This window comes from Mauremys reevesii, linkage group 4 (assembly GCF_016161935.1).
Source record: "Mauremys reevesii isolate NIE-2019 linkage group 4, ASM1616193v1, whole genome shotgun sequence".
NCBI classification, from domain to species: domain Eukaryota; kingdom Metazoa; phylum Chordata; order Testudines; family Geoemydidae; genus Mauremys; species Mauremys reevesii.
Genome location: NC_052626.1, coordinates 127,091,396 through 127,116,600, shown reverse-complemented (window position 1 = coordinate 127,116,600; position 25,205 = coordinate 127,091,396). Strand labels below are relative to the sequence as shown.

At 50.0% G+C, this 25,205-nt stretch overlaps 2 protein-coding genes across 8 annotated transcripts in view; one reads left to right on the top strand and one right to left on the bottom strand.

The window, feature by feature from the left end:
* Positions 1-25,205, bottom strand: part of LOC120403696 (TBC1 domain family member 22B-like) — a 79,720-nt gene that overhangs the window by 42,936 nt on the left and 11,579 nt on the right. Inside the window, exons 4-11 of one of the 7 annotated variants that reach the window (XM_039535197.1) lie at positions 23,471-23,647; positions 23,022-23,092; positions 20,661-20,757; positions 18,454-18,560; positions 16,892-16,967; positions 14,533-14,660; positions 5,289-5,465; positions 3,141-4,561 (exon numbers count right to left, since the gene is read on the bottom strand). In XM_039535197.1, coding sequence (XP_039391131.1) covers positions 4,526-4,561; positions 5,289-5,465; positions 14,533-14,660; positions 16,892-16,967; positions 18,454-18,560; positions 20,661-20,757; positions 23,022-23,092; positions 23,471-23,647 — 869 coding nt within the window. In that variant the 3' untranslated portion in view covers positions 3,141-4,525. Of the gene's footprint in view, positions 1-3,140; positions 4,562-5,288; positions 5,466-10,222; positions 10,289-12,587; positions 12,718-13,619; positions 13,653-14,532; positions 14,661-16,891; positions 16,968-18,453; positions 18,561-20,660; positions 20,758-23,021; positions 23,093-23,470; positions 23,648-25,205 lie in introns of those variants that run through there. The other 6 variants (XR_005597674.1, XM_039535200.1, XR_005597675.1 and 3 more) reach the window with 6 other exon arrangements.
* On the top strand, positions 12,701-13,489 carry LOC120403698 (transmembrane protein 217-like). The gene has a single exon (XM_039535203.1). It carries the CDS (start codon positions 12,731-12,733, stop codon positions 13,307-13,309), a length of 579 nt encoding a protein of 192 aa, XP_039391137.1. The 5' UTR covers positions 12,701-12,730; the 3' UTR covers positions 13,310-13,489.

The window sequence follows — 25,205 nt, the reverse complement described above, 5'->3', positions numbered from 1 at the left end:
GACACCCTGAAACATAACAGTTAAAGAACAGATCCTGGCTCCACCAGGGTAAAGCAGAGTTTTTAAGTTTGCCTCTCGGTATGAACAGTAACTTGTGCAGTGCTGAATCGAACAGCAGTCGCATGCAACATGTGGGCGCTTTAGTTTAACGAGGGGAAGCCCAGCATGTTTGTGCTGAAGAGTGTGAAAAATGACCGAGTTCTCCTAACCTGGACGCCAACAGCCCCCGTGGCTCTGGGCCAATCACAGCCTGGCTGCTGATGGTAATAGTACTTAACAAATCAGACATCCGTAATAGGCAACTTTTAACAATCCCTTCACGGATGTGAAGATTACTGCCTCCAGAGCCCGCCACACAGGATCTGTGTTACTGAAACACACTGTGCCCTGACACTGATGGTCAGCATCCAATGTACCACATGCATGGGTAACATATTGCATCGTCAATATAGCGCTGATGTTTACCTGCTTTATTCACACACCACTAGGCACGAATGGAAACAGTATGTAGATATTTCGTGCCTCGGCCATACACCTTTGATCTCACAGTTCAGTGAAGAGGGCTGCCAGAGATGGCCAGGACCAGGACACTGGACAGCGCACAAGTTCAGCTCCAACACTGACAGCTGACGCCTTTAACGGGCTGAACCAAAACGCTGCATGTGAAGGTACGTCTACACTACGGGATTATTCCGAATTTGCATAAACCGGTTTTGTAAAACAGAATTTATAAAATCGGGTGGAGCGCGGCCATACTAAGCACATTAAATCGGTGGTGTGCGTCCATGGTCCGTGGCTAGCGTCGATTTCTGGAGCGTTGCACTGTGGGTAGCTATTCCCTAGCTATCCCATAGTTCCCGCAGCCTCCCGCCCTTGGAACTTCCGGGTTGAGATCCCAGTGCCTGATGGGGCAAAAATCATTGTCGCGGGTGGTTCTGGGTAAATGTCGTCAGTCACTCCTTCGTCTGGGAAAGCAACGGCAGACAAGCATTTCGCGCCTTTTTCCCCTGGATTGCCCTGGCAGATGCCATAGCATGGCAATCATGGAGCTTGTTTTGCCGTTTGTGACTCTCACCGTATGTGTACTAGATGCCGCTCACAGAGGCGATTCAGCAGCGCTACACAGAAGCATGCTTTTGCTTTTGCATGACAGCAGAGATGGTTACTAGCCATATTGCACCATCCAAACCCTTCCATAAATTGGAACTGCGGATGATCATGGCTACCAGTCCTTTTGTACCATTTGCTGCTAGTGCCCCTGGCCAATCAGCCAGGGGCGCAAAAGCCAAGATTGGTTACTAGCCGTATTGCACCTTCCATCGTTTTGTACCATTAGCTGCTGTCATAAGTGCCCCTGGCCGATTGGCCAGGGGCTAAAGCAAAAATTGGGAATGACTCCCTGAGTCAATCCCTCCTTTTTGGTTTCTAAAAATAGAATCAGTGCTGCCTAATATAGGCAAGTGTGCTAGAGAACCACCGTATCATAGAACCAGAGAGCACAGCTGCTCTGTGTCAGAGCCTGCAGAAATTATTATCTGTATGCTATTCACAGGGGGTGCTCCTGTAACAACCCCACCTGTTGATTCCGTTCTTCCCCCAGCCTTTCTTGGCTACCGTAGCATTGTCCCCCCACTTGTGTGATGAATTAATAAAGAATGCAGGAATAAGACACACTGACTTGTTAGTGAGAAATGAGTGGAAGGCAGCCTCCAGCTGCTATGATAGTCCAGACAGGACATTAAGCAGTGTGTAGGAGAGAAGCCCAGCATCCCACTGCTAGTCCAGGGGCAACTGAATCTTTTCTTTACACATGAAGGGTGTGGGCTGAGGGAGCTCAGACCACTGGTGCTATGATGAGGATGGTGACCAGCCATATTGCACCATCCATCCACCAGAAAAATTAGGGCCAATAGGCTGATGACGAGGACGGTTGCCAGTCCTTTTGTACCATCAGCTGAGGCTGATCATGAGGATGGATTTCCAGCTTTTTGTACGATCAGCTGATGCTGATGATGAGGATGGATTTCCATCATATTGTACCATCAGCCGCCCATGGCGGGGGGGGGGGGAGCAAGGATGTTGGTGTTGAGTGCTGCACTATCGCGTCTATCTGCAGCATTCAGTAAAGATAGGGTGACATGTAAAAGAGTCAGAGGATTGTTTTACCTTTCGCTTCTGGGGGTGGGTGGTGGTGGGTGAGTAGATTGCCAAGCTATGCCCTGACCCGCGGACACTGTGTTTGACCCTAGAAGCATTTGGAGCTCAGCCAAGAATGCAAATAATTTTCGGAGGCTGCAGGAACTGTGGGATAGCTTCAGTCCTCCAGTCCATGAGCGTCCATTTGATTCTTTGGCTTTCCGTTACGCTTGTCACGCTGCAGTGCGCTGAGTCCCTGCTATGGCGTCTGTCTGGAGATTTTTAAAAAAGGATTCTGAATTTCATCTTCTGTAACGGAGCGCTGATAGAACAGATTTGCCTGCCCTTACAGCGATCACATCCGCATGGTCCATGCGGGAGCTCTTTTTTTATTTTGATTTTGGACTGCATCGCCACCCGTGCTGATCGGAGCTCCACGCTGGGCAAACAGGAAATATTCAAAAGTTCGCGGGGCTTTTCCTGTTTACCTGACCACTGCATCCGAGTTCAGATTGCGGTCCAGAGCGGTCACTGGTGCACTGTGGGATAGCTCCCGGAGGCCAATACCGTCGATCAGCGTCCACACTAACCCTAATCCGATATGTTAATACCGATACTAGCGTTACTCCTCTCGTTAGGGAGGAGTACAGAAACCGGTTTAAAGAGCCATTAAAATCGATATAAGGTGCCTCCTAGTGTGGACGGTTTTGGCGTTAAATCGGTTTTACGCTCCTAAAACCGATTTAAACGCCTAGTGTAGACCAGGCCTGAGTGACACAGCTTTGAGGACATGTGAATGCAAGCTTTTGTGGTTTGGGCTGCTATCTCTAGCTGTAGTGCAGGCTGTGGCTTACTCATCTCCTGCTCTGAGAACCGCGCGTGTTAGTGGTGCTCTGGGCGTTCGGATCACGTTAGGAAGGGTCCTGAGTTTCGACAGAGCCGCTTCTTTGCCCTGTGAAACTGGCAGTTTTACTCCACCCGAAAGAGAAGAGGTCTCAGGTTATGTCAAGTGATTCATTTTTATTTAAAACTGCATGTATAAAAAAAATAGGATTTCTGACTTCCCCTGTACAAGATTAACTATTAACAAAAGCAGCAGACTACACACTGATTACATATACAGGCTTGACAGTGTTGGAGTCCAGGGTACCTTCCCCAACAGCTCGGCAAAACCAGTGCTATATACACAAGCGCATGTGATGTCCCTCCCCAGCCCAGACAAATACCGGTGGAAATGCCTTTAAAACAACTGAACACACGCATGGAAGAGGAACACCGGCAGCCGGATCTATTTACAGACAGCTGGGAAGCAGTCGGCCACTCCACACAGTGGTGAGACATTAACAGAGCATTCTAAGAAGGGAGTGCAGTCGGGGGGGAGGGGACCCCAACTGGAAACCAGCTCAGCAGCTATGGAAGCCAGGCATGGGCTCTGAACCCACGATTCATAAATAAATAAATAAGTTATCCTACAGGTTAGGACATTTTCCTTAACAAACAAACAAATAATAACCCAAACCCCTGAAAATAAGTTAAAACAAAAAGAGTAAAACCGTTACCATTATAAACTACAATCCTCTGTACACCAAGCTTCGCTCCTGGATAATTCTGTACACATTTACAGCTCTATTGGGTTGCATTGTTTGTGCCTCTGTGAGGACGCCCTGGCTTCTGAGGCTCAAGGCAAAGAGCTGAGGAAGGAAAGGTCCCGCTAACAGCATACCTCGGAAACAACTAGCCAGGGTGCATTGGTTTCACCCGTGGCTGCTTCTGACCTGTTCCTTAAGAAGGGGAATATAAAATAAACCCAGGTGAATCTTGAAGAAGCAGAGGTGTAGGAAGATTCAAGTATTTCCCCCAGCACTCAGAACATGGTGACACAGTGAATAAGACAGCTATTCAAATCAGTACCTTCCCTCCCCCTCCACAGCCAGTTTCCCCAAGCAAAACAAAATAAAATAAAAAAAAAAAAAAACGTTCTTACTAATTCTCTGGTCCTCGCTCAGTTCATATTCCAGGACTCAGCAGGTCAGGGACACTCACAGATGTGCCCATAAGACATCAAAAACGTCTACTGGCAAGACATCAAGTAAGGCAGGACCAAACGAGTTCAAGACCAGTCCACCTGGGATGGATGGTAACCTCCAGCCTCTCAGAAGATTCTCCAGTTAGCTGAGCTCTGGAATGAGATATGAATGTTCCCATGTAACAGGCAGACAGTCACTGGTGAGAGTTTTCTTTTTACACCCAATGGATGAGAGGAGCTGCTATTTGCCCGACTCCTGAATTAGACTGTGCAGGTGGATCTCTGCTGTTTTCTGTGGCAAGAGGACATCTTGCATCCAAGAATGATTTAGAAGATCTTCAAAGGATGGCCTGTCGGAGGGCCTCAAGGCAAGACACCATTTAATGAGGTGCTGGCACTCTGGGGAGAGAAAACAAGCAGTTAGTGAGAATGCGCTGCCGAGTAATGTCTGTGAAGCCTACAAACCTCCCTATTTTAGCATCTGCAAGTCTGCTTTGGGATGTGCCTTTCTTGCTTCACAGGACAGATTACCATGGCTGTGGCTAGGTGTGGTTCCTTAGTTACTCCCCTCACCCTAGTATGTGGGTGAACCAGCTCCCATCTTTGGAAGGAGACTCCGAAAATACACAAGGGACCAAATTTGCAATGCAAGTCCATGAGCAGCCCATCCTCCCCTGCCACTCATACCCAGGCTAAGAGCAAAAATCAACTTTCCCTTCCCCAGTGAGATGATTAAACCTGAGAGCTACTCGATTGGTTCAATATAGTTTGTCATTTCCACCTTCTGTAAGACTGCTTCAGCAGCCAGCTGCAGTAGCCACATTAAAGACCCCAGCAAGTGGCAGGAGAGTGAAGTGCTGAAGTGAACTACCACAGTGAGCTCTGAAGCAGCTGTCTAAGGCAGAGAAGAGAGCGGGGGGTCCCCAGCACTTTGCTGGGATTCAATAGCATTAAACATCTCATTGAGTTTAAGACAAGAAGGGACCACCAGATCACAGAATCATGCCTTGCACGTCTCACTGGTTGCATGAAATGATGGTGATGCACTTCTATGGCATCATATTATCACTTTGTCAGTGTGACATTCAGGCTAAGCAACTTTAACACAACAAAGTAGAGTACTCACCTGGAGAGACCCTCTGTCGGAAGTAGACCTGGCCCCTAATAATCTCCTCATCATGTTCAAAGGGGATATCCCCACAGACCATGTCATACAGCAGGACCCCCAGAGACCAGACTGCTGCTGACCTGCCGTGATACCGGTGATAGCGGATCCATTCTGGGGGGCTGTACACTCTGGTCCCTGTAGAGAAGATTAGAGGATCACTGGTTAGGAGAAATATTTCATCTTTTACTCTAAGCAGAAGAAATTAGAGCAACCAGTTATTAATTATTTTTTCAGGTGTTATCAGGATGGTTTTTAAGAGACCAAGTTAGGAACTTCAGCCCAAAATTTAGGTTGCAATATCTTAATATTGTTGAACTTTCAGCCCAGTTTGATTGGGATTTAAACCCCCAGTAGTTTTAGCAATTGCAGTGTTGCGCTAGGGCACAGACTACAAGTGAAGCAGAACCAAATGGAGTGCAAATAAACATGTTTTCCAGCTGCAATACAAGCCACAATAAGTAACAGGTTTCTTAAGGCCACTGTTATCCTGACTTTCTCTCTGTCAATGTAACCATTTCTCACTGAGGCAAAGAGAGAGGCAGCTTGCAGATGCTTCAGTCCATGGTGACCCAGTGCAGACAGAGCATTTGGGGAGGGGCTGAGGCCTTGTCTACTGCACTACAAGGAGCCCTGACAACCTTATAATCCTTTCTACATAAAAGGGTTTCCTTGCTTAACCCAAAGAAGGGTAGATACCTTGACGAGTTTATTCCTTTTTTGGCACTGACTACTGTTGAGTCAGCCAGGTATAAAGCCAGCCTACTCCAAAGCTGTGGACAAAGGTTTGCTGTACAACATCAAGGGAGTTAGTACAATTGTGCGTGTGATAATTATGTTTGGAACTCAGATTCCACCTTGCTTCTGGCCTCTGCAGATGCTTACGCCCTTTGCCTTTGTTGTATTTGATCTCTTCCCTTCTGGCAGGAAGAGGAGACTGAGGTCAGAGCTCAGTCTGGTTCCTGGCCACGTGACTGTTGTTTACAAACTTTGGGTTGTAAAAAATAACTTGATGTCTACCAGGGGGCACCACTAGCTTGAGGAATTGTGCAGAAGAGAAGGTGGCTGGGAGTTCTCAACTTTTTTCTTTCTGAGGCCCCCACAACATGCTCTAAAAACTCCCCGGCCCACCTGTGCCACAGAGGTACAAAAATAAAAAACTGGAATATTATTTTTGTTTTACTTACTCGGTGTGAAACTCGTTGCTGGTGCTGACCCACAGGCTGTTTGGCCGTTTGTGCCAAGGGTTAATCACCCGCATTTTAACAAATGCATGCCTTATTTCTAACGTGCCATGTTCCTAATGGGACAGGTCCTGATCCGTGACGGGGCTCACAGGCACTAGCAGCAATCATCATTGTGATGTCTTACATAGAGGTCAGCCTGAGTCACTGCCCCCCGCCTCCAAATCCCCAACGTCTGGCAGTTGGCATCTCACTCTCATAAATGGCCCCTCTCTTTATAATGGGCTGGAAAAGACTTAAGATCAAAACGCATTCCCCCCAAAAAGATTAGGCGGATCAAAATCTGCAACCAGCTTTTGCAGCTGGAGCTCAGCTTTCTCTTCCATCTGGTTAGCAAACTCACAATGCACCATAACACAAATCACCGAGAGACAACACAGAGGCGCTCATAACCCTTTGCAAACCATGAACGCACTAAACCTCACAACTTCACAATCAGCAGGAGGGCAGATCAATATAACTAGTCCCCGTTTGCAGAGGGGAAAACTCTGGCACGGGGAGTCCAAAGGTCAATGTTTTCTAAAGTGGTCACCGACTTGGGGCACCTCCAGGTTTGGGACACCCTGGTGCCTGATTTTCAGAAGCATGAAGCGTAAGTGCAGCAGAAGCCAAGGGGGGCCGTGAATGCTCAGCATCTCTGCAAATCAGGCCTACTTAGTGTGGCCCAAGGAACTGAGCCACCCTGAATTAGTGGACATGCTTGAAAATCTAGTCTAAGTGCTCAGGGTCTGCCCCAACTCCCACTGAAGTCTGTGGAAAGATTCCTTTTCATATCAGAGGTCACTAGATTGGGTCCTTCACAATCCATCTGTTCCATCCAGGCCTCAGAATAGAGGCTTTGTTCCTTGGGGAAATTGTTTGGGAACGACTCAGATGAAATCAGCCCTAGTTACAAGACATTCCCCTCCTCCCTGATGGGCTAAGCCAGCATCCCAATTAGTGCCCCCCAAAGGAAGGTGGTGCTGAGGTTTTAACCCTTTACTTGCCATCTTGCAGCGGGGCAGGAGAGGAAAAGTTTGACTTGAAGGTTTTATTCTGCCCAAATCCTGGGTTTTCCCATGAAAGGTGAAATGCACCCCAGGGCAAAGGGCCCGCATGGGGCTAGATCGGCAAATGAATGCAAGGACAGATAGTCAAGGACTCAGCACCTGCAGCTGGGACATGGTTTTCCAGTGAGCTCATTCAGACCTAAGTAAGGGTCAGATTTCAGCAGTGCCCAATCCCCAGTGTGCAAACTTGTCAGAAAGTCCTGCCCTTAAGGCCTATTTTGAGGACTTAAGTAGTGCCAAGGCCTCGGGCAAATGTCACTCTAAAATGATAGCTATGGAGTCCCGCTAGCATGTGCCAATGACGCACATAGAGGAAGGCATGAGCCAACCAGGACAAATATAGGACAATACACAGACTGAGGAAGGGGATGAAATGCCACCTGCTGTCTGCGGGGACTGGGTATTCACTCAATAAATAGTCAGCAAGCTGAGGAAAGGCACCAAGCAGCAAAGGGAGCCAGGATCCAGCTTTCTGAGCCCAGCTCCCCATTCCTGTGTGACATGAGTTTGGTGGGGCTCAGCCCAACTCCCAGCAGCCTGGTATTCACCTCACACAAGCACCACAACTGGCAGCAACTCAGGCCGCCTGGTCAGCAGCCTCAGCAGAGAAGGCAAGGCCCTATTGAGACTAAATCCCCCCCTTCAGGCCCTCCACAGCTGAGTCTCATTGACAGAGTAGGATGGGGGGAAGCTGGCCACGGGCCGAAGCAGAGCAAGAGGGACGGGAGGAAGCCCCCATTAAAAGAACCAGAAGTCCTAGAGATGGCTCCAGACCTCAGCTTGAAAGCCTCACAGAACCATGAGGGCGTTCGTCTCCAGCCCAGGTCCGTCACTAGTAAGCACAGAGTGGGGAGGGAATACTACAAAGTTTATGGTAACGCTGGTTCTGGGGGTAGCCATGGTAGGGAGTGATGGGACGGAATAAAAAGCGTGCGAGTGGTTAGGGAGCTCCCATTGGGGTCAGGTATTTACGGCTGGGGGTGGGGTTTGTAAGGGCCAACGTAGGGAGTATTTAGGGGAACAGGTGCTGTTCACCCAGTGTGGCACGGACGGGTATGCTAGACCCGACTGTGCTTTCAGTGGTGCCAGTATAAACCTCCAAGCGAAGAGGGGCTCTGGCCCACACGTGGTGTAAGGCGAGACGGCTCTGGCACAGCGCGACGCCAGCAAAGTCAAGAGTTACACGCTGGCCCAGGGTTTGCATTGAGAAGGCTTCTGAGACGAAGCTGACGAGACACGGTCCGGGAGCTAAGGGAGCGCGGGTGCGAGTGAGCGCACGTCGGCTCGTGATGATTAGTTATTATTGGTACTGTGGGAGGGGACGTGCCCAGGAAGCAGGGGCCCCCTGTGCTAGGTGCTGTACAAACACAGTTCCAAAGGCTGTTTACTGCTGAGGGCTCCAGCATAAAATGAGAGAGAGCCAAGACCATGTAACACTGAGGCTTTATTCATCCCCCCCGCCCCCCGCCCCTCCAAGTACTGGTCTTCCTCATCAAGCACTTCCTGCCAGTAGAGTTCCCAGATATTAACCTCTCCACACTGGCATCCTCTGACGCCCCCTGCTGGGAAGCTGTCTAGCGCAACACTCTCAGATGTACTGGTACTTACGTTGTCCATGAATGCCCCAGGAAGCCTTTGACTGGGCTAGAATAAAGCATTATCAGGCTGTCTTATGTTGGATCAGTGCAGGAGTGGTGTCAGTGCTGCAAGGAGCTCATCTCTCCTGTGATAGCAGCCCCCTAAAAGGCTCCCTGAGGTGTCAAACAGTGACTTTGGGCAAGTTTGTCTGGGCCTCAGTTCCTCACAGGTGACCTGGGGCTAATTGGACCTTTTCTCTCTCCCACTCTTTGCTGCCCCATCTATTGAGATTGTCAGCTCTCTGGGGGAGAGATTGTCTATTGTGCATATATATGTACAGCACCTAGCCCCACATACACAACACAAATAATAATAATAATAGAGTCCACGCAAACAGACTCACACAACCCTGATCTGAGTTGGGGCCTGAAGGCACTCTCATTAATGTACCCTCTGGTCTGGAGATCACAGGGGATGGCGCTCTTTGGCAGAGGGGTTGCAATAACATAAATTAATTAATAGATTTCTATTGATTTGGGTCTCTTTGGAATCCACATACACCAACCTAGGATAGCCCCCAAATGTATTTAAAGTGTAGAGGAGGGGGGGATGGGAATTGATCAAACCCGACTTTGATAGAAATTGTTTTTTAAAGTTGCAATAAAAGCCACTTGTATGTGGCTGTTAACAATTCCTCTGCAGGCTTGACCACCCAAAACTTGCAGCTTCCCCTTAAGACACAGAGGCAGAAAGTGAAACTGACAAGGCTAGTTCCACTCTCCCAGATGGAAACATATGCAGTGGTACAGAGTAATTGCAATTTTTTAAAAAATGCATGTGAATTTTTCATGCTTTCAGGTTATTTTAAATATGGATTGTTTATTATGGTTTGATGTGCTGCACAGAACACGTAGAAAGTTCTAGAATGCCCAGCCCCAAGTGTTCAAAAGTCAGGGGTCAGGCCCCAACAATTATGAGATTGGCTTAAAAATCAAGTTTGTTTTTTTTAATTAATAAACATGGGTTCTTTGTCTTGCCTTTAGAGGGCACTTGGGTAATGTTTTCTGGATTTTCTCCACAACCATGAGGGCTAGAAAAAAAAATTTTAAAACAGAAGTTGACATTTTCACCAAATCACTTGCCTCTAGGAGCTGGGGCTTTAAAAAAAAACACCAAATACGCAAGTATCACGATAAAATGATGAGAGTTGACAATACTGCCGTTCTTGCCCTAGTGAACCTACAATCTAAGGCCCTGATCCTGAAAATACTTGAGCAGGTACATAACTTTGCATCTGTTTAAGAGTTTGCGTGATGGGGGCCTGAATTCTTTTTGGATTCTTTTAAGGGAGGAAGCCAAACAGAGTCACACCCCATCCTAAAGTGTAAGATCCAGGGCTGGCAGTAATGCATCCCTGCCCCATGTGGGGTCGGAAATCTCTTCATTGCCCAACAGGCCAAGGAAGCACTACTGATTTCTTAGCCATGGACACAAGTCCTCTCCCAGGCCCTTGTCTTGGGTGCTGGTCTCCAGCAGGGGAAAGCAGCCACCTTTTGCTGGCTCTAGGCAGGTGGATAGTTTGGTTTCTGCCAATATCTGGGCCAGATGCCTTCTGTTTGGCCATAGTTTCTAACTGTTAGATTAGCCCACTGCTACCTTCTGGTTTTTGTTTGGTTGCATCTTCCTCTGAAGCATCTGGCACCGGCCACTGTTGGAGAAAGGCTCCTGGACTAGATGGACCTTGGTTCTGATTCCATCTGGCAATTCCTATGTTCTCTTTGCTTCACAGTGTAACCCCGCAAGAGATTACATAGATTCCTGGAGCTCTGACCACTGGCAGCTCAGGGAGGAGGAGCCGAAGCAAACTCAGAGTCTGCCCAGCAACCAATAGGGAGTGGAGATGCCCCTCCCAGGGAGTTGAGGAGAGGGAGAAGCCATATTGAGGGAGGCTGGGGCGACCCATAAAAAAGGCCAAACTGGCTGTGTGGGGTGCTATCACAGCCGATCCATCCACCAGGTCTCCTCCCTTTTCTCTCTCAGAAGGAGGTAAGTTAGCCCTGACCTGCTCACTGAGGAGAGGCTGGAAATGCCTCCTGTTGGTGGGCATGAAAGATGGAGATGAAATATGAAGGGCTACTTCCAGATGTCACCATTCAAACAAACTTCTCTTGACACTGATGGGAGTTTGCTTGACTAAAGCTCCAGGCTTTGACCCTTTGAGTTCAGTGGGAATTGCTGGCAGCCATAGCCTAGAAATCTGGCCAGAGCACCACAATGGGAGCTGCTGAGCACTGAGCTAATTGGGTCAACCTGGCCCAGATTGCAGGTCCTGTTGGGCTCTTGTGAATCTGGCCTTGAGCTCTTTGGAAAACGTGGTCTGCGGATTTCCAGGAGAGCTGTGGGCACTCACCCACCCTGAGGAGTCAGCCTGCAGGCTTGGCATTGCACCTTTTCTCTTAATTTATTTTATTTTGCAATGCTTTGTTTAAAATAAAGTTCTGGGCCAGTATAGAGCTGTCTCAAGGGGCCTGCAATCTATAGCTGAGTGGTTACATTGCAGCAAATACTTGATTCAACATATATTTTGTGATTTTAATGAAATAATACTAAAGACCTCACTGTAATCTAGCACTTTTCATCTTTAGTTCTCAAAGCGCTTGAGAAAGCACAGTATCATTATCCCCATTTTACAGGTGGGGAAACTGAGGCACAGAGAGGGATGTGACTTGCCCACGATCTCCCAGCAAGCCAGTGGTAGAGGTGGGAATAGAACCCAAATCTCCTAAGTGCTCTATCCACCAGGTTGCACTGAGGACGCCAACAGCTGTGAGACTGCTAGACTATGTTATTGAGATTAAAATAATGAGGAGGCCGATCCAAGGGTTTAGGCACCCTAATGTCATTAATTATTCGGTAAACGCAATTAAATTTAATCTCACCACCATTAAAATCAGTTCCACAGGAACTCGAGCAATCAACCACCTGTCCTCTTCACTGTTTCTGAAAGGGGACTAGAGTGGCCTCCCTTTAAAGCTGGCAGGTCTCTCAGTTCAGGAGCTCTGGAACATGGCCTGTCATTGATTAAGGGGGCTGGGAGCCCTTCTCTGCACTCGAGGGTTGGGGGAGGTGGAACATGGTGAAGAGCACATAGGATCATGGGGGACATAGCCAAGTTTTGGTTTAGTAGGAATCTTGGTGAGATGGGGTTACAGAGTGTGTGTGAGAGTGTGGGATGCAGGTACTGTGTGTGTGTGAGTGAGAGAGAGAGAGAGATGGGGTTAGTGTGTGTGTGTGTGTGTGTGTGTGTGTGTGTGTGTGTGCACGCTGATCAACTCTCCTCCTTAGGTGTTCCACATGACGACGTCCCCCGCACCCGATGTTTTAGCCTGATTCTTTTCTTTTCCAGCACAGGCTTGAGTTCGCTGCGCTTCATCCCTAACACAAGCCCCGCCGACGTCTCTCCTAGCTTGTCTTTCTACTCTGCAACACTCCTTCGGTTTCCTTGGCCAGCAACGTTGCCTGTGGAGAAAACATGATCATCTTGTGCCCGGGGGGGTTCTGTGGCATGTCCCCCAAGGTTGGGGCCACTGTAGCTGCTGTCTACATGATCCTAATGACCAACATGTACCTGATCTTCGAGGTTGGCCACTTGGAACAAGCAATGACGGACATGGCACAAATCAAGTCCTTCAACTTGACCAAAGTGGGGAAGATGCTACTGTATTGCTACTATACAGCCATCACGCTGGCTGTCATGAGCTACCCGGTGTGCGTCTTCCTCATCTACTCAGTCCACAAGCGGCTCTACATAGGCATGTTCGCCTATGTCGCATGGATCATCTTCTATGATCTGGCTAACTGCCTCATCGTGGCTGTGGCTTACCAGGTCTCCAAAGAAGCCTGGTTTTCCCTCAGCCCCCTGGAGTGGTTTGGGCTGGCCACCAGGATCCCCATGGATTGCTTCTGGCTCGCCTTCGTTGTCACGTATGCCCTGACGATTATTGAAAGCAAAGGGCAAGGAAGGATGTCGCTCAGGAAGAGGCGGATCTCTAGGAACGTGTCAGAACCGCCCAGGTTTAGGTTGGGCTCCACTGCTAGGCAAGGCGTGTGAGGGGAGGTATCGGAGCAGTACGTTGGGCCCCATTTTCATATATTTCCTACTGATGGAGATGAAAGACCATTACCCGTGTAATCTCCTTCCTCTGTTGTGTAATTCAGTGTTTCTCTTGCTGTTGCTGCATTTTCCAGGCTGTGAGTTCAAGTCCTGAATAAATACCCCAAAAGCCCATGATTTATATTTGTGTTTTAGGTTTTTTTTCGCTGGGTTTTATTTTGCATCAGGAAGCCACAGGGCATGGGAGTCAGCAGAACTGGGTCTATCCACAGCTCTGCTACCGAGTCACCAAATGACCTTGAGCAAGTCATGTCATCTCCCCCTACCTCAGTTTTCTCATCTGTAAAATGGAGAGAAAGATATTGCTGTATAGTCTATATGTAAGGCCCTTGAAGCTCGAGGGATGAAAAGCCTGACATAAGACCAGATTTTGAAAGATACTTAGGCATTGTGGGGCTCAGTGTTGCAACACCTAACTGATTTAGGAGCCTAGCTCTCATTTTCAAAATGGATTTAGGTGCTTGGGACAGCTGTAAGTTATGATCAGGGTATCGTAAGAGCCCTGTAGCAGATGCTGCTGAGAGGATGCATTCAAGTAGACCATCCGCAGATCTTTGGCATCCAGCCTAACTAAATAGTTGCATGGTTGCCATGTAAGAGTAAACAAATACACCACCACCCTACTGACCTAACTACAGCAGCTCCTCTATATAGGACATAGGCTGCCACAAAGCTATTTACATCACTTCCCAGGAAGCCCTCGCTTTTGAGCAGCACCTCCTGTGGGACAGTGTAGGAACTGGAGCTTAGCAGCGCAATTGCACATTGTGGGCAATAGCCAGGGAGAGTGAGGTTAGGGAACACAGGTGCAAGCCCAGACTGCAGGTGCACCTTGCTTTGCAGAATAGCCTCTCTAATAAAGGACACAAAACTCTGGGTCAGTCCTTGCAGCAGAGTCAGTGTGAGGATAGCACCGGCAGGCCCAGATTAGCCTGCCTTTGCTCCAAGCTCTCCCCACAGCAGGCCTGTGGCAGGCACTCAGGGCTGGGCTGCACGAGGCAGACAAGAGGAGGGAGCAGGTCACTTTGCTGCTGCTCATCTCTGAGCGCCAGAGCCTTCCTAGCACTGCAGCTGCCCCACACCCACCACTGGTGAGGCTGTGCTGGAGGCCTGCCCTAGGGCAAAAACCAGGGAGGCTGGGAAGTTTTAGTCCTACGTACCTGGTAGGTGTCCCACAGGCGGATGGTGCAGCGCAGGGGGAGCTCCCTCATCAGCAGATTGTTCATCCAGCGAAAGGCAAACTGCAGGTATTCGACCTCATACTTCCTAAAGTGATTGTGTACCTGCTCTGAAACAGCACATTCCATTACACATCTGGATCCCCATGGGGCCCAAGGCTCTGTGTGCTAATGCCCTGCCCCTCAAAGCACTCTCAGGACCAATCCCCTCCCCTGTCCAAGTTCATTTCAACCCAATCCCCTATCGCCATTAAACCAAGCCTCCTCCTACCATGTGCATTAAAGTCCCCTGTTCTGTTAAACGATGTGCCCCCCTCCCCCTCCCAACATGCATTTCAACCAAGTCCCTCCTACCATGTGCTCTCTGGCCAAATGAGTCTGACTCGTGCCAAACCATGCTCTCGCCCACATGCCTTCCAGCCGAGCCCTCTCCCCTGCCAAGCCATGGCCCCAGCTGTGTGCCTTCCACCTGAGTCCCTTCTGCCACCTAATCCACCCCACCAAAACCATGTCGCCTCCCGCATGCCTTCCAGCCAACCCAGCCCCCTTCCTCATCAAGCCATACCCCTCCCAACTAACTCCGCCCCACTTCCCCTCTCCAAACCAAGCCCCACTTCCAGCCCCTTCCCATGGTTTGTAGCCTCTGTTCTGATTCGGATACCCTCTGGCACAACCACTGGTTTATGGGAACCTCGTGGGGGAATGGGAGAGGAATTTAATCATTTAAATCAACTACCGTACCAGATGACTGGAGGATAGCTAAGGTGACACTAATTTTTAAAAAAGGCTCCAGTGGTGATCCCAGCAATTACAGGCCGGTAAGCCTAACTTCAGTACCAGGAAAACTGGTTGAAACTATAGTTAAGAACAGAATTATCAGACACATAGATGAACACTATTTGCTGGGGAAGAGTCAACATGGCTTTTGTAAAGGGAAATCACACCTCACCAATCTACTCGAATTCTCTGAGGGGATCAACAAGAATGTTGGAGAAGGGCGATCCAGTGGATATAGTTTACTTAGATTTTCAGAAAGCCTCTGACAAGGTCCCTCACCAAAGGCTCTTAAGCAAAGTAAGGAGTCATGGGATAAGAGGGAAGGTTCTCTCATGGATCAGTAACTGGTTAAAATATAGGAAACAAAGGGCAGGAATAAATGGTCAGTTTTCAGAATGAAGAGAGGTAAATAGTGGTGTCCCCAACGGGTCTGGTACTGGGCTCAGTCCTATTCAACATATTCCTAAACGATCTGGAAAAAGCTGTAAACTGAGGTAGCAAAATTTGCAGATGATACAAAACTACTTAAGCTAGTTAAGTCCAAAGCAGACTGTGAAGAGTTACAAAGGGATCTCACAAAACTGGGTGGCTGGACAACAAAAGCAGATTAAATTCAATGCACATCGGAAAACATAATCCCAACTATACGTATAAAATGATGGGGTCTAAATTAGCTGTTACCAGTCAAGAAAGATCTTGGAGTCATTGTGGCTAGTTCTCTGAAAACATCCATTCAATGTGCAGCGGCAGTCAAAGTGAACAGAGTGTCAGGAATCATTAGGAAAGGGGTAGATAATAAGACAGAAAATAACATATTGCCTCTATATCAATCCATGGTATGCCCACACCTTGAGTACTGTGTGCAGATGTGGTCGCCCCATCTCAAAAAAGATATATTGGAATTGGAAAAGGTACGGAAAAGGGCAATAAAAATGATTAGGGGTATGGACCAGCTTCTATATGAGAAGAGATTAGTAAAACTGGGACTTTCAGCTTGGAAAAGAGATTACTAAGGGGGGATATGATAGAGGTCTATAAAATCATGACAGGAGTGGAGAAAGTAAATAAGGACGTGTTATTTACTCCTTCTCAGAACACAAGAACACCAAATGAAATTAATAGGCAGCAGGTTTAAAACAAAATAAAGTATTTCTTCACACAGTGCAGAGTCAACCAATGAACTCTGTTAGACGATGTTGTGAAGGTCAAGACTATAACGGGGTTCAAAAAAGAACTAGATAAATTCATGGAGGATAGGTCCATCAATGGCTATTAGCCAGCATGGGGAAGGATGGTGCCCCAAGCCTCTGTTTGCCAGAAGCTGGGAATGGGTGACAGGGCCTAGATCACTTGATGATTCCCTGTTCTGTTCATTCTCTCTAGGGCACCTGGCATTGGCCACTGCTGGAAGATAGGACACTGGGCTAGATGGACCTTTGGTCTGACCCAGTCTGGCCACTCTTATGTTCTTATCATCAAACTGCAGGGGGTGAGAAACAAGAGGTGTGTACAGCATGACCTCCCCCTCCTGCCTTGCTCCCATTTGGATCTCCTCACCACCTACCATCGATCCGGCTGACTAGCTCCTCCAGTGCTTTGACCTTCTTCTGGATCCCTGGCTGTGCAAAGGTGTAGTTATCCTGCAGGAAGACAGTGAGAGTCAAAGGCAGCAGCTACTGTAGTGAAAGCATCCTGGGGCTTGGAACTAAGAGACCTGCTCTCCTTCTGCCTGCTCTTGGGATCACTCAGATCAGCTGTCACACTTTTGCTAAGAGTCCCTGGATGTGAACTGTCCAGGAGACAGTGAGTTTGGGGTGGTGAGATCCTCTGCTCTTGAATTCATTTCCCTGTTGGGGAAGCTTGCTGCCAGACTAGGCCCAGTGTAAGCCAGAATCCCTGGAAAACATGAGCATTAGGGTTTTGCTTAGTGAGCAGGGCGGACTAGTAGTTAGATATACAGACTGAGAATCAGGAGACCTGAGATGAAATCCTGACCCTACTGGGCCTCGTGCTGTAGACTTCCATAGAACCAGGCTTTCCTGCCTGGATTCTATTCCCAACTCATGCGGTGACTTTGGGTGAGTCCCTCAACCCCTCCGTGCCTCAGTTTCCCCATCTGTAAAGCAGGGGCAATTTTGTAAGGTGCTTTGCGATCCCTCAACTGGTGCTAAGTGGTAATTACTCTATTTTAAGTGGAAGGTGTTCGACTTTGATGTGTCTCATTGTGTGTTTTGTTTCTGGCTACATACAGGGGGCTCAGATCACAAGAGAGCACACTTGAGAAATCTCGAAATAAGTTAATTTGTGTCAGGCTGCAAGGAAAGCAATCTTGAGCTTACAGAGCAAAATTCCTTTTTAATGGGGACATAAATAGGCAGAGAAAGAGAGAGTACTTAATTCTCACTTTGTTAGGAAGGTCGCCCCTGATAAAAGAGGGGAGTGTTTTTAATAAAGGAGACAGAGGACATCTGTTACTGCCACTTGTAAGTCCATGTGTCTTTCTGGGACCCTGATCAAGGAGGTCCGCAGGCCTCTGTGGGACCACAAGCCAAGGAGGGAGGGGTAGAAGTCTGCAGCTCTACGGGGCAATGAGAGGCAGAGACATGAGGAACCGCACACGTCTGGGGAACAAGATGCAGCATGTTTACTGGGGGACAAGAGGCATGAGAGATCGGAGAGCATACGCATGGGGACAGTTCCCATCAGAGAGGAGGGGTGTTGGATGTGGGAGTTGGCGTGTGGGGAAGTAGGATAGCAGCCAACCGTTGAACAAGCCGTTTCAGAAGCCAGGCTAGAAGGGGGTCAAGAATAAACTCAGCACAACAGCCCTGTGAGGAACAAGAGGGGACTAGACAAAGTTTAGTGACTTGGACAAGGCTACTGAGTAGTCAGTAGCTGAGCCAGGATTAGAACTCGGAAGTTCCTGGCTTTGAGTCCCCAGCCTCTAAAACTAGGCAGGATTCAGCCTGTAACCAGAGGGGTTAGGTACAGGGAGATCACTAGGAATGTCACTCAAGTTGGGGGTGTGGCCTGAAGGTGGAACAGATGGCGGACACTGGGACTGCTATCTAAGGGGGGGGGGGAGCAGAGAGAAATCTGCTCAGGCCCAGTTCCCGGTGCACTTACCTGTATGCCATCCAGTAGTTTGCTCATACACCAGAAGCTGTCGGCTTCGATGCTCCGCAACACATCCTGAGACAGGGTCGTCACGTCAAAGTTCTCCACATCCTCTTCTATAAAACAAAACGGGGAGAGAATCCAGAGGACGTGTCTCCAAGGGTGTGGTGAGAGGAGGAGAGAGGCCACGTGAGCACCTAGTATCTTAGTCAGGATCCTTTAATGTGGAGGGATGCCGGGCTGAGTTCCCCATAGTGCCACCATCCTTGCTGCAAACACATTTCTGTGTCCCTGCTTTGAGTCACTCTTCTGCAGCTGGGATCAAGGGGGAAAGGGGTGGGTAGAACTGGTTCATGGCAGCTCTGGCTTCTAGAACAAGATCTGTAACAAAACTGTGCAGCACAACGAAAAATCAGCCTGGGAAATCTGGAAAGCCCAGTCCCCCAGCACACGGAACACCACGCTGCCTTGGGATCACCTGTAACACAATTATTCTTTGCAGGGCGGTAGTGCCTATAAGCCCCAAGCACAGATCAAGACCCCGTTGTGCCAAGCGCTGCACAAACAGCGCTTGCAATTTAACAGTGCTTGTTTAACACCTTGACAGGGCAGCTCCGCCCAGAGCTGCAGTCCTGTTCTGTAGATAAGCCAGTACAGACGCTCCAATGGCTGTGGGCTTCCTCACCAGCTCTGGTGCTACTGGCTAGAACTGTGTATCCAATCATCTAGCAGGCTGCTAGGTGGGTAGCAGAGGCCTACAATGCACAACTTACCACCCCCAGGCACCACATCACGGTCACCACAACCAGTGAGTCACTTCCTTGCTTACAAGTAGGCTCAGCAGAATTCGATTTTTATTTTTGAGAAAACTGAGGTTTATTTGTAAGCATTTTCATCATAAACTGTCACCGCTGTGGGAAATTGGGGGGGTGGGGGGGGTGGCGCCAAACAATAATTATTTAATGACAATAGGCATTGAGATTCCAAAAGTGAAAGCTTTATAACCATTAAAACCTGAAGCGTCAGCATCACATGTCAGAATATACAAAATAAATATCCTTAAATCAACAAATCACATGTGTTTTGACTGCTCATTTCCTAGCCCATTTGGAACAAACCTAATTCCAAAGCCTAATTCCCTGGATTTTTGACTCTTAAGTTCTCAAGCCCCTTGCCTAGTTGTACATTTTGATTATTATTAATGGAAATATTTTTTGTGGGTTTGTGTGCACTGAAATTGACGTTTCTCGATATTTACTAATAAAAACCTGATCCAGCTAAGCTTACTTACCACTTCCTTTGAGAGTGCTGGTGGTGTATTAAAGCAGAGTCCCTAAAGTCAGGCCCGCAGGTCCAAGAGAACCAGCCATCTCCTTGGATCAGTGAAACAGTCTATCTGGAAGCTGGGTGGGGAAGATCAAGGAGACCAGGCTGGGAGGAAAAGCCTGTCCAAGGGGGTATTTTCGGGGGGCAGGGGAGTTGGCCCCATTTATAGTCCTAATCCATCCCTGAAGGCCGTGGGGATGGCAAGATGGTCACACAGCAACTCCCTCTGTGAAGGCAGGGGGCTTATGCCCTAATCCAAGATGAGAGGTGCCCGAAGAGAAGCACACAGCATAGATCTAAAGCCTGGGATTCAGATAGGCATGAGGAAAATGCCACCAGCCACTCAAACCTTGCGTTCCTTTGCAAAGGCAGCGAAGGGGCTCCCTTGATTGCATATCTGATCTGGGCTTGGTTCCTCCAGAGGCTGCTTGCAGCAGTTTCTCCTTGGGCTCCTTCCTACTACACTGATTGCCAAGCCAGAGTTTAAAGGCAGCAGAAACATTACCAGCATGCCAGCTCTCCGAGTTCAGTGGTGGTTGCCCTGCTAATAGATCTGACAGCTAGTGGAGAAAGTGCTCCTGATATGGGCTGGTTTTGCTGTTAGAACCGATTCATTCATTCATTCATTCATGCCCGTCACCCCAACCGGGGTATGGGCCGCCAACCACAGATCTCCATAGTCTTCTATCCTGGGCCATTCGCTCTAGCTGGTTCCAGGTATAGCCCATTTTTTTGCTATCAACCTGAAGGTCGCGTCGCCAGGTATTTCTTGGGCGGCCTCTTTTCCGCTTGAGCAGGACGCTAAATGTTGCCCACCACATGCAGCCACCAGAAAGATAAGGACAGGCCACTCGAGCTCACCTGGAGTTAACAGCTACTGAGCAACTGACCTAGTTCTCTGAAGGCAGGTGCTCGATGAAGCCGAAATACTCCTCCCGCTTGCGCTGTAAGGTCAGCTTCCTCCGCTCCTTGTTCGCCGGGATAGCCCTGCAGCAGAAGGCAGCCTGTCACAGCAGGTCCCCTTCCCCTCTCCCTCCTGCTCTAGCCACTGACAGTCCCCTGCAATCCTGCCTAGCAGCAGTTTGTCCAGGAAGCGCTTCCAGCCTGCATGCAAAGGTTGGAGGAGGGGAGATCTCTAGGGCTTCAAAGTTCCCAGCACATGACATCTGATATCCTTCCTGCCTGACCCCAGGCAGGGGCGGCTCTAGAAAGGAGGCTGCCCCAAGCAGCGCGGAGCGCCTCGCCGCCCTTCCCCAGTCCCGCGGCGGGTCCCCTCTTCCCGCGGCTCCGGTTGAGCTCCTGCCGGCATGCCTGCGGCAGGTCCACCGGAGCCCGGGACGAGCGGACCTGCCGCAGTCATGCCTGCGGGAGCTCAACCGGAGCCGCGGGAAGAGGGGACCCGCCGCAGTCATGCCTGCGGCAGGTCCGCTCGTCCCGGGCTCCGGTGGACCTGCCGCAGGCACGCCGGCGGGAGCTCCACCGGAGCCAAATGCCGCCCCCCCGGGAAACGGCCGCCCCACGCGCCTGCTTGGCGCGCTGGGGTCTAGAGCCGCCCCTGACCCCAGGGCAACCTGCCAACACCCCACTGCATGAGATCTGATTGCTTGTTTCTACATGAAGAGCTGAAGACAGCGCTGGGTGTGACTATTTGTCAACTGTTCTTTAAAGCTACAGGAAGATACCAAACGGGTATGTGAAGCGGCAGGCAGGGCTCCACTCCAAGCAGGAGGCAAGACTACATTGAGATGGGCATTCAGATCATGTGGTACATGAAGGCGCTGGATAGCACCAGTGTGTTAGCTAGAGCCTGCGAGGTCTTGTGAGGAAAGGGGCTGATGCGGAGAAAATGAATGTGTAGCATACGCAAGAGGAGAGCTGCGCTGAGGGAGAACTCGTTGGTTTTAACACAGAGGCCAAACAAGCAAATGGGGTAGGAGCCATCCTTGTATTTTAATGTGGCTTTTGCTAATGACTGTGCTGCTCCCTGCTGCCTGGGCATGCCCATTTCAGGGCGTCCATCAGCGGCCTCAGAAAGCGTGGGGGTTTGAAGGTTAGAGTATCAGCTCTCCCCAGGTTTGCTGCAGGACTCCTCAGTGGATTGGAGAACTGGCAGCACTGAGACATCCCACCCGACTCCGAAACCTGTGCAACTGCGGGGAGGGATTTTTAAGCATGACAGATGTTAGCCGTGCAGCTTAAGGCACTGCTGGAAGGTGATCACGTACTGTGATGCTGAGTGTGATAAACAGCTATTCTGTGCTAGAGAGTCCATTAAAAAAGGGAAGAAGCCGAGCAGGGAGTTCTCTCTCTGCTGGAAAAATTAGGCCATTTTAGATCACAAAGGAGCAGCGAATGAGACAGGCGAAAAAATAAAAGTCTTTACAGATTCCCCTTACGAGATTGTCCCAAGGCCACTCAATGTGGTTGGTGGGGTCCCCGTTCTGCGCACCGTCTGCATTCACATGCACCAGTGTACACCTCAATGGCATGCTAGTGACGCTCTCAGACCCTGCTGCTGGTTTCTCTGGCTGGAGCCAAGTACGACCACATCACCTCGCTGAGGTCCCTGCCCTCCACCCATCTGGGAGTTCAGGCCCCTTGTCATCTGACCCTAGACCCCTCGCTCCTTAGGTGCCTCTGTCTCCTCCTCACGTTCTTGTGCTTTCTCCTCCCAACAGCCTCCCATTCTCCAGCCGGTAAGTGAGCCCCTCCCTAAAGCCCATTTATTCCACTGAGCCTCCTGCACTGAGGAGCTCTGCACTGGAATTCTATTTGCCCAGGTGAGACTGCAGGCGCCTCAGGGCAGGGCTCTCCGTTCCAGTCTGCCATACGCCTTTAAGGTGTCCTGCAAAGAAGAGTTTGGATTCTTTGCTGGGTAGCATATAGCGTGGCCTGCACAGGAAAGGGCATTTTATAACTAAGGAACGGCTCCATACTCAAGGCCATGTCCCACCAGGGAACTGAGCAGTCCCGTGTCTAGATGGTCATACATGGAACTGCTCCGGGGCCATGCACTGAGAGCCGATCGGACCTAGTTCAAGGGACACAGGAGCATTCACGTTCATTTGCACGCCCTTCTCCACGTACACATCCCTGCGAGGACCCCTGGGCTGCGCTCACCCTCGGGCTTCCGCCGATTGCGGCGCCGGGGCGGATTTGACCATGTCATGCCAGGTGTTGCTGCACCCAGCTCCGCGCGAGGCTGCTCAGCCTTTCCCCAGGAACCCCGGGCCGCAGCGGTCAGCACTCACCGACAGGAGTCGCCATGTCACGAGCCGGACCTCTCTGGGCACGCCAGGCCAGCTGCATTTCCTCAGCTCATCTGCAAACGGACAGTGGTGTCAATGGATTAGATCCTAGGTGCGTCCCAAGTGAGGTCCCCAGCTAGGCAGAACTACACCTAAAAGGAGAGGAAACCCCAGTCTGCTCCTGCAGGCTCTGGATACGCCGAGCCCCCAGGAAGGCTCCATGTCTCTGATGCCTGGGACACAAGTGCAGAACAAGTGGAGACCTGATCATACTCACTGATAACATCAACAGGAGACTGCAGCTAATAAGGGTATAAAGCCCAGCCCAGCAGAACCAGCCTCAACAGAGCCCAGCCCCCTCAGCAATCCCATCCATCAGCCCAGTGGCACTGTCCCACATCTGACTGGCACAGAAGTGCCCTCATGACCCACCCAACTAGCCCCGCACTCACCCAGGTCCGTGTTGTGGCTGGAGAGGAGCTGCTGGAACTTCTCCAGACGTGTTTTCTCCACTGTCATTGGGGGAGCCCCCGACGCGTTCTGGTCGGAGATGCGGGCGACGAGTGGAATGATGGGTCTGAGTGGGAGGGACTGCTGTTTGTGCAGGGCGTTCCGCACGCAGACATCCTCTGGAAGAGGGTTCAGAGAGTTCGGACAGGCTGTGAGCAGGAGGGCGGGGGCATGGCAGTGTGCAGTAGCAGTTAAAGCACAGGAGTGGGGCTCAGGAGATCTAGGTTCTACTCCTCATTCTTCTACTGATCTCTGCCTCAGTTTTCCCACCTGCGTAATGGGGATAAATCCCTCCCTCAGAATTCATTCCCTCACAGTTGTACAAGTGCTTTGGGAGCCTCAGATGGAACAGAAGCATCTCAGGAGCCCCCAGACAAAGGAGAGTCCCCCCAGGGTCAAGCTGCTCTCTAGTCACTGGAAAATGCTTGGAAAAAAGTTTATTGGTCGAGAAAAGAGACCAGATCACATTCTGAGTGCACCCAGGCACCTGCCGAGATCTCCACCCTTAGAATCGGAGAGTTTTAGGCCAGTAGGGCCCACCACATCACCCAGTGTGACCTCCTGTATGGGACACACCACCTCTCCGCCCTCAGCTCCCACACACTAAACCCCACTACTGAAACTAGACCAAAGTGGCGCAGCCCACAGGAGACTGGACTGTTCTATTCCACAGGCAGAGAATAGGAGGGACAGAGGTGCACCAGTGCCCAAAGCCCCCGCAATGGCAGGGAATTGAATATGTGAGAGATACCCAGATAATACTGGCAAGTGACCCGCCCTCATAAAGCCACAGAGGAAGGTGAAAACCCTCCCATGGTCGCTGCTGATCTGACTTGCTGGAAAATTCCTTCTCGCCCCCCATATGGTGATCAGTTAGACCCTGAGCATGCAAGTAAGAACCAGCCAGCCAAGCACCTAAGAAAGAGAATGCTTAGTGCCACCCCAGAGTCCTAGCCCTGCCCATCTTGTGTCCCATCTTCAGCCCTGGCCAAATCTGATATTTCACAGGAAGGAGACAAAAAAAACTCCCAAAACAGAATACATTGGGGGAAAACGTCCCTTCCTGACCCCTGCACGCGACAGACGCCCTGAAGCATGAGATTTTTGGGAACATAAAACAAAAGAAGACCCCTGGGCTGCCAAGCCCTGCACTCTGCCATCACGAGCAACCCAGCCCTACAATCCCACTCACACATTTGTCCAACTCTCTCTTCAAACTAATTACATTGTTTGCCCCCTCCCCCACACAACTGCTAAGTCTCCCATCATTCCAATGACCATCTCACTGGCTTTCCCCCACCCTGTGCCATATCCACACTCCCACTGTTGGGGAGCCAGGCATCCCTGCTTTGCAGCAGCGGCTCTCGCACTTTCATAGCATGAACCACTGATCCAGCCTGAGGAAGTCACAGCGGAGGAATGGGATGCCAGGAGGGCCTGGCTTCAAACCCAGTAGCCAGGATGGAACAAGGCCAGCTCCCTGCAGCTGTTCTTCCATCACTTCCTCCTGATCGACCCTTTCCTCTCACTCCCAATGTTCATCCTTGCCTGCCTTCCTTCCTCCCTTTCGCATTCAGCATGCCTGCCCGCTCATCGACCAGCACTCCTCCACACCTCAGCGAGTGAGGGGGCTTGGGAGTCCCAGGGAAGCGGACATTGAAGGCTACCCCACCTTGC